At 42.4% G+C, this 18334-nt stretch overlaps 1 protein-coding gene across 2 annotated transcripts in view; it reads right to left on the reverse strand.

Annotated features, from left to right (window-relative positions):
* Positions 1-18334, reverse strand: part of QRFPR (pyroglutamylated RFamide peptide receptor) — a 200176-nt gene that overhangs the window by 21755 nt on the left and 160087 nt on the right. The window contains exons 2-4 of one of the 2 annotated variants that reach the window (XM_056571440.1): positions 11494-11652; positions 11038-11099; positions 10728-10879 (exon numbers count right to left, since the gene is read on the reverse strand). In XM_056571440.1, the coding sequence (XP_056427415.1) occupies positions 10728-10879; positions 11038-11099; positions 11494-11652 (373 nt within the window). Of the gene's footprint in view, positions 1-10643; positions 10880-11037; positions 11100-11493; positions 11653-18334 lie in introns of both variants that reach the window. The other variant, XM_056571439.1, reaches the window with a different exon arrangement.

Below are 18334 nucleotides of genomic sequence, written 5' to 3' on the forward strand. Positions count from 1 at the left end.
AGGCATCTGCTGGAGGGATCAAGATTTCCAGTTATTATTTACACCGATCACAAGAACCTCTCCTACCTCCAGTCTGCCCAACGGCTGAATCCTCGTCAGGCCAGGTGGTCTCTGTTCTTTGCCCGATTTAATTTTGAAATTCACTTTCGGCCTGCTGATAAAAACATTAGGGCCGATGCTCTCTCTCGTTCCTCAGATGCCTCTGAAATTGAACTCTCTCCTCAACACATCATTCCTCCTGACTGCCTGATTTCCACTTCTCCAGCCTCCATCAGGCAAACTCCTCCAGGAAAGACCTTTGTTTCTCCACGCCAACGCCTTGGGATCCTCAAATGGGGTCACTCCTCCCATCTCGCAGGTCATGCGGGCATCAAGAAATCTGTGCAACTCATCTCTCGCTTCTATTGGTGGCCGACTCTAGAGACTGATGTGGTGGACTTTGTGCGAGCCTGCACTATCTGTGCCCGGGATAAGACTCCTCGCCAGAAGCCCGCTGGTTTTCTTCATCCTCTACCTGTCCCCGAACAACCTTGGTCTCTGATTGGTATGGATTTTATTACTGACTTACCCCCATCCCATGGCAACACTGTTATTTGGGTGGTCGTTGATCGATTCTCCAAAATGGCACATTTCATCCCTCTTCCTGGCCTTCCTTCAGCGCCTCAGTTGGCTAAACAATTTTTTGTACACATTTTTCGTCTTCACGGGTTGCCTACACAGATCGTCTCGGATAGAGGCGTCCAATTTGTGTCTAAATTCTGGAGGGCTCTCTGTAAACAACTCAAGATTAAATTAAATTTTTCTTCTGCATACCATCCTCAATCCAATGGACAAGTAGAGAGAATTAACCAGATCTTGGGTGACTATTTACGACATTTTGTTTCCTCCCGCCAGGATGACTGGGCAGATCTTCTACCTTGGGCCGAATTCTCGTATAATTTCAGAATCTCTGAATCTTCCTCCAAATCTCCGTTTTTCGTGGTGTACGGCCGTCACCCTCTTCCCCCCCTCCCTACCCCCTTGCCCTCTGGTCTGCCCGCTGTGGATGAAATTTCTCGTGATCTTTCCACCATATGGAAAGAGACCCAAAATTCTCTCTTACAGGCTTCTTCTCGCATGAAGAGATTCGCAGATAAGAAAAGAAGAGCTCCTCCCATTTTTTCCCCTGGAGACAAGGTATGGCTCTCCGCTAAATATGTCCGTTTCCGTGTCCCGAGCTATAAGTTGGGACCACGCTATCTTGGTCCTTTTAAAGTTTTGTGTCAAATTAATCCTGTCTCTTACAAACTTCTTCTTCCTCCTTCTCTTCGTATCCCTAATGCCTTTCACGTCTCTCTTCTTAAACCTCTCATCCTCAACCGTTTTTCTCCTAAATCTGTTCCTCCCACTCCTGTTTCCGGCTCCTCGGACATCTTCTCTGTCAAAGAGATTTTGGCCTCTAAAAAGGTCAGGGGAAGAACTTTTTTTTTAGTGGATTGGGAGGGTTGTGGTCCAGAAGAGAGGTCCTGGGAACCTGAGGACAATATCCTGGACAAAAGTCTGATCCTCAGGTTCTCAGGCCCCAAGAAGAGGGGGAGACCTAAGGGGGGGGGTACTGTTACACCGAGCGCTCCGGGTCCCCGCTCCTCCCCGGAGCGCTCGCTACACTTCCCTCACTGCAGCGCCCCGGTCGGTTCCACGGACCCGGGGCGCTGCGTTACCACCTCCGGCCGGGATGCGATTCGCGATGCGGGTAGCGCCCGCTCGCGATGCGCACCCCGGCTCCCGTACCTTACTCGCTCCCCGTCAGTTCTGTCCCGGCGCGCGCGGCCCCGCTCCCTAGGGCGCGCGCGCGCCGGGTCTTTGCGATTTAAAGGGCCACTGCACCGCTGATTGGTGCAGTGGTTCCAATTAGTGTTTACACCTGTGCACTTCCCTATATCACCTCACTTCCCCTTCACTCCCTCGCCGGATCTTGTTGCCCTAGTGCCAGTGAAAGCGTTCCTTGTGTGTTCCTTGCCTGTGATTCCAGACCTTCTGCCGTTGCCCCTGACTACGATCCTTGCTGCCTGCCCCGACCTTCTGCTACGTCCGACCTTGCTTCTGTCTACTCCCTTGTACCGCGCCTATCTTCAGCAGCCAGAGAGGTTGAGCCGTTGCTAGGGGATACGACCTGGTCACTACCGCCGCAGCAAGACCATCCCGCTTTGCGGCGGGCTCTGGTGAAAACCAGTAGTGACTTAGAACCGATCCTCTAGCACGGTCCACGCCAATCCCTCTCTGGCACAGAGGATCCACTACCTGCCAGCCGGCATCGTGACAATAATAAAGACAACCATGTAAATATATGATAAATAAATCCACATAGGAATGTGGGGGACCACAGGAGCTCAGCTGCTGGAGTGGAGGAGAGTTAAACAGGTAAGTTTCTCAATTTATAAAAGCTGAACCCAATTCATCAGGCCTTACTCTGACCACAGCTTTTAAAAGGATATATCTCAGCTTATAAATGATTACACGTATATATTCATCCTAGAGGTGACACTTGTTTTAATAATATAAGACAGTTTCTTCTTTTAGTACTGATAACCTTGAGATCTGGAATACATATCTAACCACATCTTAGCTGAAACGATATTATCATGTTAAGTCCTCTGATTACCATCAAATTTGAAAATGCACATATTTGAGTTTATTTTAAAAAAAAATAGCTTGGAGAGAAACATTATACACTCTTACGGTACATCACATAGCCATACTCATGTGTAGTCATGTCTTCATGAAATCAACTGAGAACCTAGAATCTCCTGCTTGAGGTCGAGATCTATTACAATGTCAAGTCATTTTAATACCATATACCACTGACATAGACACATAGATGGAAATACAGTCCCCTGGGAGGTAAAAAAAAAAAGGAAAAAAAGCTGAAGACAGTAAGAGTAATACATCTATATGCTAATCTACAATTTGCTGTGGGATTTGTGATTTCAGATGTAGACAACATAGATCTGGAATCACTAATCCCTAGCTGCCTGCCATGGTTTATATTATCCTCTAAGTTTAGTAAAAGAATTGAATGACATATTTCACATGTTCCACTTCATTCCTCTTTAAACTGAATTTCCACTATTTAACCTTATATCGTCTTTAGGTCAGACATTCTGGCCCTTATTTACTAAGAGTGTTGTGTAGGTTTCTTTGTGGGTTCTAATTCCCTACAATTTATTTTCCACAGTATTTACTAAGGTTTCCCTACATTTTCCACTTTCCCTACATTTTGCTTTTTTTTACACATGCTCCGATCTGTCGGGTTTTCCTCAGCAGAAATCTACCACATTTTATGTTGAAACCTTAGTAAATATGTTGGGTTTTTGTGAAAATATCGGGAACATACCCCTACTTGGCGGCCACGCCCTTTTTTGGGTTTTCTTAGCAAAATGGAGAGTTAGTCAGGGTTTTTTCAATTCTGGCGCACAACCCGACAAAACATGTCGGGTTTGCAATAGTAAATGAGGGCCTCTGTGTAGATTAATTTCACAATTAACCTTTACGCTCCTGCCCGATCCCCTGCCGATAACGTTACTGCTTTCAGGGTCCCCACTGAGCTCCTTACTCTGCCTACTGTTAGCCACATACAGAAATAACTTTCTTGTAGCTATGTCTATAAACCCTGGTCTATAATATAACTAGGTTGTATCATATTTTCTTCTCTAGGATGTCTTAAAGTCTTATATTTCTTCTACTGATTAAAGACAAAAAATTCTGTTTCCCCACATCACAGGGCCATCACATACCCTAAAGGTCCAGCTTTACTGTAAAGTGGAAAAGTGTCCCTGAAGTGTAGAAGTGCACTCCCAGCAAGCTTTTAAGTTTCCTACCCATACCAAGATGCCCACGTACATGCCATACTTGATTTCTATTCCCCTTTGTTAGAGAACTATGAGTCCCACCATGCACTGACTGCTGCAGATCTTCAAGACCTGCTGGGATTTGTAGTTCTCCTTGCAGCTGTGAAGCAGTTTTCCTTAAAGTGCAAGACCAGTGTTGCTTTCCTGCCTGTTTTTTTAACCCCTTAACCCCTTAAGGACTCAGGATTTTTCCTCCTTACCTTTTAAAAATCATAACCCTTTCAATTTTCCACCTAAAAATTCATATTATGGCTTATTTTTTGCATCACCAATTCTACTTTGCAGTGACATCAGTAATTTTACCCAAAAATTCACGACAAAACGGAAAAAAAAATCATTGTGCGACAAAATCGAAGAAAAAATGCCATTTTGTAATTTTTGGGGGCTTCCGTTTCTACACAGTGCATATTTCGGTAAAAATGACACCTTATCATTATTCTGTAGGTCCATACAGTTAAAATGATACCCTACTTATATAGGTTTGATTTTGTCGTACTTCTGGAAAAAATCATAACTACATACAGGAAAATTTATACATTTAAAAATGTCATCTTCTGACCCCTATAACTTTTAAAATTTTCCACAAACAGGGTGGTATGAAGACTCATTTTTTGCGCCTCTGAAGTTTTTATCGGTACAATTTTTGTTTTGATCAGACTTTTTGATCACTTTTTATTCATTTTTTAATGGTATAAAAAGTGACCAAAATAAGCTTTTTTGGACTTTGGAATTTTTTTGCGCGTACACCATTGACCGTGCGGTTTAATTAATGATATATTTTTATAGTTCAGACATTTACACACGCAGCGATACCACATATGTTTATTTTTATTTTTATTTACACTGTTTTATTTTTTTATGGGAAAAGGGGGGTGATTCAAACTTTTATTAGGGAAGGGGTTAAATGACCTTTATTAACACTTTTTTTAAACTTTTTTTTTGCAGTGTTATAGGTCCCATAGGGACCTATAACACTGCACACACTGATCTCTCATCCTGATCACAGATCAGGTTGAGAGATCAGTGTGTGCAGTGTTATAGGTCCCTATGGGACCTATAACACTGCAAAAAAAAAGTTTTAAAAAAGTATTAATAAAGGTCATTTAACGCCTGTGATCAGCGTTATCGGCGCTTGACTGCACCTGCCTGGATCTCAGGCACCGAGCAGTCATTCGTCGATCGGACACCGAGGAGGCAGGTAAGGGCCCTCCCGGTGTCCTGCAAGCTGTTCGGGATGCCGCGATTTCACCGCGGCGGTCCCGAACAGCCCGACTGACTAGCCGGGATACTTTCACTTTCGCTTAAGAAGCGGCGGTCTGCTTTGACCGCTGCTTCTAAAGGGTTAATACCGCACATCACCGCGATCGGTGATGTGTGGTATTAGCCGCGGGTCCCGGCAGTTGATGAGCGCCGGGACCGACGCAATGCGGGGTCACAGCGCGACCCCGCTTCATATCGCGGGAGCCGGCGCAGGACGTAAATATACGTCCTGCATCGTTAAAGGGTTAAGGACTGAGCCCTTTTTCACCTTAGGGACTGAGCCTTTTTTTGCAATTCTGACCATTGTCACTTTATGCATTAATAACTCTGGAATGCTTTTACCAATTATTCTGATTCCAAGAGTGTTTTTTCGTGACATATTCTACTTTAACACAGTGGTAATTTTTCGTTGTTACTTGCATCCTTTCTTGGTGAAAAATCCCCAAATTTCATGTAGATTTGGAAAATTTAGCATTTTTCTAACTTTGAAACTCTCTGCTTGTAAGGAAAATGGATATTACAAATAACTCATATATTGATTCACATATACAATACGTCTACTTTATATTTGCATCATGAAGTTGACATGTTTTTACTTTTGGAAGACATCAGAGGGCTTCAAAGTTCAGCAGCAATTTTCCAATTTTTCAAAAAACTTTCAAAATTTGAATTTTTCAGGGACCAGTTCAGTTTTGAAGTGGATTTGAAGGGTCTTTATATTAGAAATGACCCTTAAATGACCCCATTATAAAAACTGCACCCCCAAAGTATTCAAAATGACATTCAGAAAGTGTGTTAACCCTTTAGCAGAGAGGTAAAGAAGAAAAATTCTAAATCTTCATTTTTTAAACTCGCATGTTCTTGTAGACCCAGTTTTTGAATATTTAAAAGGGGTAAAAGGAGAAAAAGCCCCGCAAAATTTGTAACCCAATTTCTCTCGAGTAAGAAAATACCTCATATGTGTATGTCAAGTGTTCAGTGGGTGCAGTAGAGGGCTCAGAAGGGAAGGAGCGACAATGGGAGTTTGGAGAGTGAGTTTTTCTGAAATGGCTTTTTGGGGGGCATGTCCTATTAGGAAGCCCCTATGGTGCCAGAATAGCAAAAAAATAACAACATGGCATACCATTTTGAAAACTACACCCCTCAAGGAACGTAACAAGGGGTCCACTGAGCCTTAACACCTCACAGGTTTTTGATTACTTTTAGTTAAAGTTGGATGTGTAAATGAATTTTTTTTCACTAAAATGCTGGTTTTCCCCCAAATTTTACATTTTTACAAGGGGTTATAGGAGGCAATTCCCCCTTCTCTTCTGAGTATGGAAATACCCCATGTGTGGTCATCAGGTGCACTGCGGGCGCACTACAATGCTCAGAAGAGAAGAAGTCACATTTGGCTTTTGGAAAGCAAATTTTGCTGAAAGGGTTTTTGGGGGCATGTCGCATTTAGGAAGTCCCTATGGTGTCAGAACAGCAAAAAAAAAACACATTGCATACTATTTTGGAAACTACACCCTTCAAGGAAAGTAACAAGGGGTACAGTGAACCATAACATTGCACAGGTGCTTGACAAATTTCCGCTAAAGTTGGACGTGAAAATGAAAAATTTGATTTTTTTTCACAAAAATGCATGTCTTACCCCAAATTTTTCATTTTCACAAGGGGTAATTGGAGAAATAGGCCTCCCAAAATTTGTAACCCCATTTCTTCTGAATATGGAAATACCTCATATGTTGATGTACAGTGCTATTCGGGCGAACTACAATGCTCAGAAGAGAAGGAGCGCCATTGAGCTTTTGGTGAGAGAATTTGGTTGGAAAAGTGGGAGGCCATGTGCGTTTACAAAGCCCCCCGTGGTGCCAGAAAAGTGGACCCCCCACATGTGACTCTATTTTGGAAACTACACTGCTCACAGAATTTAATGAGGGGTGCAGTGAACATTTATACCCCACTGGCGTTTGACAGATCTTTGGAGCAGTGGGCTGTGCAAATGAAAAATTTAATTTTTCATTTTCACAGACCACTGTTCCAAAATCTGTCAGACACCTGTGGGGTGTAAATGCTCACTGTACCCCTTATTACAATACGTGAGGGGTGTAGTTTCCAAAATGGGGTCACATGTGGGGGGGTTCACTGTTCTGGCGCTACTGGGGCTTTGTAAACACACATGGCCTTCAATTTCAGACACATTCTCTCTCCAGAAGCCCAATGGCACTCCTTCTCTTCTGAGCATTGTAGTTCGCCCACAGAGCACTTTACATCCACATATGGGGTATGTTCTTACTCAGAGGAAATGGAGCTACACATCAGCGTTTTAGTGAAAAAAAAGTTTTTTTCATTTTCACATCCAACTTTAGCGGTAATTTGTCAAACACCTGTGGGGTGTCAAGGCTCACTTTACCCCTTGTTACATTCCGTGAGGGGTGTAGTTTCCAAAATGGGGTCACATCTGGGTATTTATTGTTTTGCGTTTATGTCAGAACCGCTGTAAAATCAGCCACACCTGTGCAAATGACCAATTTAGACCTCAAATGTACATGGCACGCTCTCAATTCTGAGCCATGTTGTGCGCCCGCTGAGCACTTTACGCCCACATATGGGGTAGTTCTGTACTCAGGAGAAATTGGGTTACAAATTTTACCGCTTGTGAAAATTATAAGTATGGGGCAACACCAGCATGTTAATGTAAAAAAAAAAAGTTTTTACACTAACATGCTGGTGTAGACCCCAACTTTACCTTTTCATGAGGGGTCAAAGGAGAAAAAGCCCCCCAAAATTTAGGGTACATTCACACGGGCGGGTTTACAATGAGTTTCTCACTGGGAGTTTGAGCTGCGACGGAATTTTCTATTAAAGCAACAGCAGGAGGTGAACGGGGCTCACCTCCTGCTATATCCTGCCGCCGGGACCGCCGCCGGTGTATCCGGCTGCCGGGACCGATCCTGCTGCTCCTGTCAACACCACTGATCCCGAGGGGACCCCCTGCCGGACCATGGCAAGGTAGGAGACCCCCGCCGGCGCCGATCGCCACCATCTTCCCCGTCCCGATTGCCGCCCAGCAGGGTCGAGATTGGTCTGTCGTTCCGACCGATCAATCACGTGATCGTGAGGCGGCACCCTTTTTCGCCGGGTCACCGGGTCACCAGAGACCCGATTGACCCGTAATAGCTGCAAATCGTCGGTCTGAATTAACAACATGGGGGGTCTCGCAGGGGTTTGCACAGGGTTCCTGCTGATAGATATCCATACGCCCTCAGTCCTTAAGGACTTTAAAGCGGGGGCGTATGGATACACCAGGCGTCCTTAAGGGGTTAAAGTTCAGCTGGACACAATGGATAGTACTGCTGCTGAGACAACCATACCGACTTTCAGGGAGTTCCAATCACGGACCATGTTGTAATTATTAGGGCTCGTGCAGGGAACTCACTGATCACCCATCATGCTTAGTGTCATTCCACGGTCAACTTTGCAGAACAGGCAGGCGAGCTCCCATCCTTCTAGAAAGTGAGAACATGGTTTATTTTCACTATGCATGTGCTTGTTTTTCTTCATTCTTCATGTTTTCTTACTTTGGGTGGACATTTCGGGGGTTTCGGAACAAAGAAACAGTTTTGAACAGAGCAATGAGCTTCAACTACAATAGTGGTCCCTGAGCCACTTAAAGGGGTTATCCCCCATAAGGTGATTTTAGTACGTACCTGGCAGACAGTAATGGACATGCTTAGAAAGGATCTGCGCTTGTCTTGGGGCTAAATGGCTATGTTGTGAGATTACCATAACACTGTGGCTAGCTTTTTGTGAACTTGTATTTCCTGTTTGACTTATGTTTTTTTTACTACAAATCCCACAATGCCATTTTCCTCCCTCCCACACATCAGCCACCCCTGTGGTTTTCAATCAGGGTTCCTACAGCTGTTGCATTAGTTGCAGATTGATCCCTCCACCCATTGAAGCAGACAGGCTCCCTGTCATCAGCTGACTAGTGAGTCAGGTCTCGGCCGCATTGTAAGCAGGGAAAAATCCGAGACAACAGTAATTTTATTTTGGTGAAAATCACAGAAGAATTTTGAGAAAACCGTCACACACAGGTACAGACACTATGTTATGAACTACACTAACTTTACAGCCCCTGTAGCATAGTCAGATAAAAAAAAATCCTGGAATACCCCTTTAAAATTGTATGTTGAGGGACCACTGTATAAGGCACTGAAGTTAGTTTACTTTTGGACAATGTTTGGCCCACTAAAATGGATCTGGTGGGGCACTCTGTGGTATAGCTTGGTATCCTGTCCTTCTGGTTTGCTGACATATACAAAATTTTAATTGTTTTTAAATATACCATTATACAGTACAGCCTCTTTGAGAAGACAACTCAAAATTGCATTTAAAAGTAACGGTGGTCTTTTCAAAGAAAACTGCCACTATAAATCTGGTCTGGATAAGAGGGTGATCTTCTTAAAGAGGGGGTCTTTTGGAGTTCTGTTTAAAGAGACAGCGCTCAGCACTATGTGTCACCACGGCTTGCATGTAACAATCCCCCCTCTTAAAATAACCAGATACCAGTCCACAGCCTTAAAATTCTGGCGTGCTCAAATCCACAAGAGAACAGTCACTGGCATATGCAAAAGAAGATGAATGGCACTCACCAGATTCCAGATGTGAAGGTAAGATTTATTCAATGAAAGTGCACAGATACATACATGGCAAAGGGAGAGCAAGGACGCCGTCCACGCCGGCGTGGAGGGCGTCCATGCTCTCCCTTTGCCATGTATGTATCCGTGTACTTTCATTGAATAAATCTTACCTTCACATCTGGAATCTGGTGAGTGCCATTCATCTTAACTTGCATATGCCAGGATATTTTGGAGTTGTTTGTTTGTACTTGGGAAATTCCCTATACCATTGGGAAATTTCACCTTTATGAGACTGAACATGCTTCTAAATCTCTTTCCTAAAGACTTTTTACTTGGGACACATTGACAGATACAGTATTATTAGAGAGGGAAGTGGTTAAAGTGGTTAAAGTTAAAGTAATCACTAATTTCGGTCAATGGAACATGTGGTAGAATGGTGAAGACTAATAAATTATAGTTCTTATGGCCTCACATAGTTAGTTCTTATGGCCTCACATAAATACTAGGAGAAACATTATTATTTTTTTAATCTTTCTTCATGGTTAGTTTAGCCCTTTAATATATACTGTATGATCTATGTGGTCATTTTCCTGTCACCATTCATTAAATGAAGCTGCCAATATCCTGACATTATCCAGATGTAGCACAGAAGAAGTGGAAGAGAAAAATCTCAAGGGTAAATTGGGGCAGCCAAAAGTCATTAGCCGGGAATTGTTTAAATGATAAAAAGTTTTAATCTTCAAGGCTTTCTCAAGATCTTATAAGCACTGAAATAGTTCAAAGACAATTGTAAGTGTATTAAATAGTAAGAACAATCAAGCTTCCTCAGGCAATCAGGCTCCATTATAATAGGACACAATTATACCTGGTGATTTTTGCCATCTCATTACGGCTCAAAGTATTCAGCACAGAACAGTCTCCAATGCGCTTCTTAATCCATAGCACATACCCGATACGGGAATACAGCAGAAGCATGGCTGCAAGCGGCACTAAGAACAAGGCCACAAGGATAAATATGGCATAAGCTCTGCGCAGGGTAGTATCGCTCCACGACTCAAGGCAACATACATGGTACAAGTTGTACAGCAAATCATATTTCACCTGCAAAGTCAAAACAGAAGATAATATGTGAAGCACAATGATATATATATATATATATATATAGTTACCCAACTAGTTCTGTCTACATAGCCACAAATTGTTTTATATCCAATGCACTAATAAAGTGTACTTGCACCACCAATAAGCTTGTGGCTTACCTCTAATGTCTGCACATGGAGCATTGGAGAACCTACAACAATAGCGATAGTCCATACAAACCCTAAAAAGAGGAAGGGTAAAAGGTGTATAAAAGGCAGTAATTTATACAGTATAAGCCAATATGAACACATGATAAGGGTGATGACACATGATAACTTTTGGTAATCTTATGTATGGAGTGGTAAAATATTGGAAGGACACAAAATAACCTTCCTCGAGCTGTGCCAGTAGATTGAGCTATCAGGATGTTGATCTAGGTAACATTGTGTCACTTTAATTCACTGTCTGTACCGTACTGACAAGTGCACTAAGCAGGACATTTATATGTCTACAAAAACCTGTTCAATGATAATGTGCCCAACTGGAAACAAAAGAACATTACACCAATGTAATTAATGTAAAAGAAAATAGAAGAAGAAAGGATAAAGTTAGTATCAGTCCCACCTAATACTTACCAAGCATCTTGTAGGCCCTCCGGTTGGTGTACTGCCTCTTCATTTTCAATGGATGGACAATCCCTTGGTACCTCTCTACTGCGATACACGTCATGGTCAGTGTACTGGCCACCACTGCCGTAGTTTGGATAAATGGAACCATCTTACAGAAAAATGGTCCTGTGGGAGAAATTGTTAGACATTTGGTTAATTTATTCAGATCATTGTACACCTGACCATATGCCTACCAGCCATACAACATTAAACCACTAACTGGTGAAGAACATGGATTATCTTGTGGGATATATTAGGTCGCTGGGAGGGATATATTAGGTAGCTGTTTTTTTGGAAGCAGAAAACATGACTTTTACAAGGACCACATTTTGTTAGCGAGATGACTGGGTCAGAGTATCTCCAAAATTTTAGGTCTTCAGGGTAATTCTGGCAAGTACTGGTTAGTACTTACCAAACATGGTTCATGGAAGGACAGTCAGTGAACAGAACAGGCTAAAGGGTGTCTAAGGCTTATTGATGTGTTTGGTGAGTGACGGCTAACCCCTCTGATATGATCCCACAAAAGAGATACTGGAGCACAAATTTCTGAAAATGTTAATAGTGAAAATAAGAGAAAGGAGTCCGAACATGCAGGGCATCATAGCTTGTTTTCTATAAGCCACGCAGTCACCTACCAGTTAGAGTGCTGATCAAGCTTACAATGGGGATACTAGCATTAATACTAAACAGCTAAGCAATAGAAGAAGGTGGTCTGGACTGATAAATGAAGGGCAAGCAATGGCACTAGGATGCAAGAATGTGAAGAATGCAAGCCAGGGGAGTCAATGTAATGCTCTGGGCAATGTTCTGCTGGGAGACCATGTGCCCACGTATTTATATGGATGTTATTTAACACTTACCCCCTACAGTACCTAAACATTGTACAAGCCAATCTCCCCTCCTTCATGTCAGCAGGATTCCCAAATGACAGTGTCCTCTTTCAGCAAGATAATACCCCAGCCACACTGCAAACATTTTTCAGTGATTGTTTGAAGAACAAGGAAAGAGTCCATGGTGTTGATAGAACTTCAAATGCTGAGAAAACAAGCCTGATCTGTGGAGACACCATCTTGTCATTTCAAATTTTCTATCGTCTTTCAGAAGTCTCGTGAACTCACTGCCTAGATAATGGTGTTCTAAAGTAAGAAGTCTTTCTAGTTCTTTATTATGAAGGATATCTCTATGTAAGTTTTAAACTAAAAGCAAGACTCTGTGTACCATGGAGGGAGCGGTTATGCAGCTACAGTATGCAATGGCCTACTATATCTCAATATATACAAGTAGAAGATATCTCGGCACTACTAAGCCGGTGAAGCTTGGCAATGTGGACAAGGAAACAGGGATTACTGCTGATAGAAGGATCGGTGGTGCTCTGACTCTTGAAAATTGAGTATCACATCAAGAACATAGAAACTCACCAAAATATCTTCAGAACTTCTTCTTTATTGTATACTCACATAAGGAATACAAGGGGAGATGCACATACGGGGGTACAGCTAGGTGGCGACAGCAGCCGTTTTGCACAAGACTCGTGCTTCTTCTAGCCTGAAGCCGTCTCCCCTTGTATTCGTTATATAAGTATACAATAAAGAAGAAGTTCTGAAGATATTTTGGTGAGTTTTCTACTGTTAGGAGTCACGGCAGGTGTTGGATCATCCAGGCCTGTGTGGATTGAGACTTGAGCCATGCCAGGGAGCGGAGTCTAAGGTGCCACTGGTATTCACCAGAGCCTGCCGCAAAGTGGGATGGTCTTGCTGGGGCAGGTGGCACCCAGGTCACTACCCCTGGCACGACTCATCCACACAGGTAGCTGGGACGGGGGTGGCGCGTCACAGAAGGAGACTGGCAGGACATGGCGGAATGGCAGAAGGTCAGGGCAGGAACACGGGTACAGGATAGGACGGAAGCTAGGAACAGAGACACAGTAACTGGGACACAGGACTTCACAATGGCATAGACTACCAAAGATCCGACAGAGAAAGCAGGGAGGATTAGATACTTATGGAGCAGAGACAGGTGCAAGCACTTTAATTAATTGGGCACTGGCCCTTTAAGAGAAAGAGCTCTGGCACACGCGCACCCTAGGAGGTGGAGGCAAGTGCGCCGGGGCTGCAGGGACACAAGGACGCAGACACTGAGGACGGTGAGTGACGGGCTGAGACTGGCATGCGGTGCGTCCCGTGATGCGAATCTCAGCCCCGCCGACAGCAGGGACACAGACAGACAGCTCTCACGGACGGCATGTCCGGCCAGAGTGCAGAAGAAGTAACACCTACTATGCTTTCTTTGTTCTTGATGGACTTACTATATCATAGGGTAAATCTCCTGGGTCAAAATGCAAATCCTGCAACAGGTCCCCATCTACCATGTGCCATTTATAAAACTGGTTATTACAATTTAGACACTTCAGTTCATAAATATACTATATTTATTTGTATATAATACTTCTTTTGAATTGATTTAAATTGGATTTGAGGGTACTGTAGGTTTAGAGGTTTTTTTTTCCAATGATGGCTACAGTGTATGGCAGTGTTTTCCAACCAGGGTGCCTTCAGTTGTTCCAAAACTACAACTGTTGTTTTGTACAGGTGTATTAGGTCTTCCTTGTACTTCTAGTAAGCCATTGTTGCTGCCTTCGGACTTTTATTCTTAAGCATAACATACTACCGTATGTAGACAGAACAGTAATAAGACAAGCTGGACAAGCTTCACAAGAAGTGACAAATTATATGATGCGTTTCTGGCAGTTCTGATAGGGGAAGCACTAAATGCTCGCTGTCTGGAGTATCGATACAATTCACTTATTCATCAGATAATGCTGGAAAATGTCTCTTCCATATTCTTCTATAAATTGGAAGATTAAACTGAGACAGGATTATCAAAATCCAATTTCTGCCAGTCCTTGTGTATTGAATGGAAAGGTTAATTCATTCTGGCAATGACTGGACTGAATTCTGGTGCAGCCAAAAATGTACAAAACTAGTTACAAAATATAGCTGCAAGCAGCAATACAGGTGGCCAAGCTGCACATCTGGGGTATAGCATACGATTGCTGGGACCCCTGATGGTGTAGAAGGTGATCGTGGACATGTGTGCTAATTTTCACAATGTTCTGTCCAGTTATTTTAGAGAAAACTATGTTTGCAGAATATTGTGCAATCCAATAGGGTCGCCAAATCTGGTGATCAATTGTGGTACAGAAAGTAATGACAAACGTGTTCTAATTTTTTGCATGATTCTGACAAGTAATTTTAGAGATAACTATGTTTGCAGAATATTGCTCAATCCAATATGGCTGCCAAATCTGGTGACCAAGAGTGGTACAGGACGTGATCACGCACATGTGTGTTAATTTTCACATTGCTCTGACCAGTAATTTTAGAGAAAACTATATATAGTAACATAGTAAAATAGTTCATAAGGTTTAAAAAAGACCAGAGTCCATCAAGTTCAACCTATAACCCTAATAAGTCCCTACTGAGTTGAGTATATCCAGAGGAAGGCAAAAAACCCTCATACTAGAGGAAAAAATTCCTTCCTGACTCCAAATATGGCAGAATAAATCCCTGGATCAACGTTCTGTCCCTATAAATCTAGTATACATAATTCTTTTACAGAGTTCACCATGACCAGCTCCTCAGGCAGAGAATTCCACAGTCTCACTGCTCTTACAGTAAAGAACCCCCATCTGTACTGGTGTAGAAACCTTCTTTCCTCAAGACGTAGAGGATGCCCCCTTGTTATAGATACAGTCCTGGGTATAAATAGATCTTGGGAGAGATCTCTGTACGGTCCCCTGATATATTTAAACATGGTTATTAGGTCGCCCCTAAGCCTTCTTTTTTCTAAACTAAATAACACTAATTCTGATAATCTTTCTAGGTACTGCAGTCCTACCATCCCCCGTATTACTCTGGTTGCCCGTCTTTGAACCCTCTCCAGGTCCACTATATATTTCTTGTACACTGGTGCCCAGTACTGTACACAGTATTCTATGTGTGGTCTGACTAGTGATTTGTACAGCGGAAAAATTATTTCCTTGTCATTGGCATCTATGCCCCTATTGATGCACCCGATGATTTTATTTGCCTTGGCAGCAGCTGTCTGACACTGGTCACTGCAGCTAAATTTACTGTTAACTAAGACTCCCAAGTCCTTTTCCACGTCAGTCATACCAAGTGTTCTCCCATTTAACACAAAATCCCAGCCCGGATTTTTCCTTCCCATATGCATTACCTTACATTTATCAGTGTTGAACCTCCAACCTATGCAGATCCATTTGTAACAGTGCACTGTCCTCTATTGTGTTTACCGCTTTACAGAGTTTAGTATCATCTGCAAAGATTGCTACTTTACTATTCAACCCCTCTGCAAGGTCATTAATGAATATATTAAATAGAACAGGACCCAAGACCAACAGTCACCCAATCAGAATAAGTACCATTAATAACCGCCCTCTGTTTCCTATCACTGAGCCAGTTACTTACCCACTTACACACATTCTCCCCCCAGCCCAATCCCTCTCATTTTATGCACCAACCTTTTATATGGAATCGTTTAAAATGCTTTGGAAAAATCCAGATATACGACGTCCAGGATTACCCCTGGTCCAGTCTGGAGCTCACCTCCTCATAAAAGCTGATCAGGTTAGTTTAACAGGACCGATCCCTCATAAAGCCATGCAGATATGGGGTAATACATTTATCTTTATCAAGACACTCCAAAATAGCATCTCTTAGAAGACCCTCAAACAATTTACATACAACAGAGGTTAAACTAACAGGTCTATAATTCCTTTTTGCCTTTTTAAATATTGGCACCACATTTGCCATGAGCCAGTCCTGGGGAACAGTCCCTGTCACCATAGAGTCCCTGAATATTAAAAATAGGGGTCTGTCTATTACATTACTTAAAGGGGTATTCCAGGCCAAAACTTTTTTTTATATATCAACTGGCTCCGGAAAGTTAAACAGATTTGTAAATTACTTCTATTAAAAAATCTTAATCCTTCCAATAGTCATTAGCTTCTGAAGTTGAGTTGTTGTTTTCTGTCTAACTGCTCTCTGATGACTCACGTCCCGGGAGCTGTGCAGTTCCTATGGGGATATTCTCCCATCATGCACAGCTCCCGGGACGTGACATCATCATTGAGCAGTTAGACAGAAAACTTTAGAAGCTAATATTGGAAGGATTAAGATTTTTTAATAGAAGCGGTGGCCATATTGATTATGCAAATGAACCAGCTTTAACAATTTTGGTATGGGAGGTTACCAAGAACATTACTGCCAAATCATACGTTATGCTAACATACTGCTACAGAGAAGAAGATGTTTTTAGAATATTGTGCAATCCAATATGGCGGCCACACCATGTGACAAAAAGTCTTACAATAAACAAAACTGACTCTGCACAACAGTGCCACCACAAACAGCGATTTATATATCTGTAGCTTTAGTGGTTGTAGAGAAGAAGATTTTTTAATATTGTGCAAAATTGCCACAAGCACCAAGATGGCAGCCTTATCATGTGACCTATGTATATTACATAAGGTTATGTACAACTCATGGATCTACCACTATGCAAAGTTACATGTGTTTTGGAATAACAGTGCAGCAGATATAAGCATTTGAAATCCATGGCGGAACAATAATAAAAATAATAATAATCTGAGCTATAACAATAGGTGTCCTGAGCAACTTCGCTGCTTGGCCGCCTAATAAGAAAGGAAAATATGACCCTTGCAAAAAAGTAAAAAAGTAAAAAAATTTCTTAGCAGTTGGGCTAGGTTCAGACTGAGGAATTCCAGAGTGTAATACCACTTAGAAATTACACTTTGAAATTCTGGTATGGCAGAATCCCATTGTTGTCAATGGGATATTTCTGCACAGTGCACATTACAGAATTTCAGAGAAATGATCTTCCTCACTGTTTTGTCAGAATCCAAACACATTCATGGGAACAGCAATGTTCGCACGCTCCGAGCACTGATTCACTGATTCACTTGGAGCCGGCCACCCCCGGAATTCATCAGTATGAACCTTTGCCCTAAACTTGCAAATCTTTTTCAGATAATCTAAGGAACCCAAAGCAGCCATGTTGTCCAAACAATTCAAAATGATGCTACATTTAGTGAGTTATCAGGATTGGAACACATTGAGACATTGATATAAGTTAATGTAAATTTTGCACTACGGTAACAATTACGTGAGAATAATACTACATTTCCATTGACTATTATTGGAATGGGGATATTACTCATGGACTCACATTGGATTATATGCATTTCATCTGGGTCCAGCACTACATCCCAGCTAGCGACTGTGGCTCCTGCAGACAGCCACATGCTTTAACCTCTGCTGCGCTGGTTTCATTCTTCTGTTGCAACACTTTCTCTCCGGCGGCATGGTGGCTAAGAGATTTTTAGGCAAACAACATCTGAGGATGACACCAGGCTTGATAGCCTATTAAAGAGGAATCATCCTGTCATTCCATTCATGCTGTTTGGCCTATGCCCTGTTCTGGCTTATTTTGTCTTTATTCCTGATTGACTTGACCTTTGATCCTGACCTCGACCTTGTTTCTGGATCTGTCACTGCTTCACCCTTGGGATTGCTTATTTTCTTTGTTGTTCTTTTCCTAGCTCTGATCCTTGGCTTGCACCATGAATATGCTTCTTTCTTGTTCTCTGGTTTGTTGTATCCTAACCATTCTCCTGGGGATTACCCTTGGGTCCATTCCTAATTATATTACTACTTTTATATAAGCACTACTGCAGTCAATCTTTGGTTATTCTGAGCATCATAGCCTG

The sequence above is a fragment of the Hyla sarda genome, chromosome 4 (assembly GCF_029499605.1).
Source record: "Hyla sarda isolate aHylSar1 chromosome 4, aHylSar1.hap1, whole genome shotgun sequence".
Classification (NCBI taxonomy): Eukaryota; Metazoa; Chordata; class Amphibia; order Anura; family Hylidae; genus Hyla; species Hyla sarda.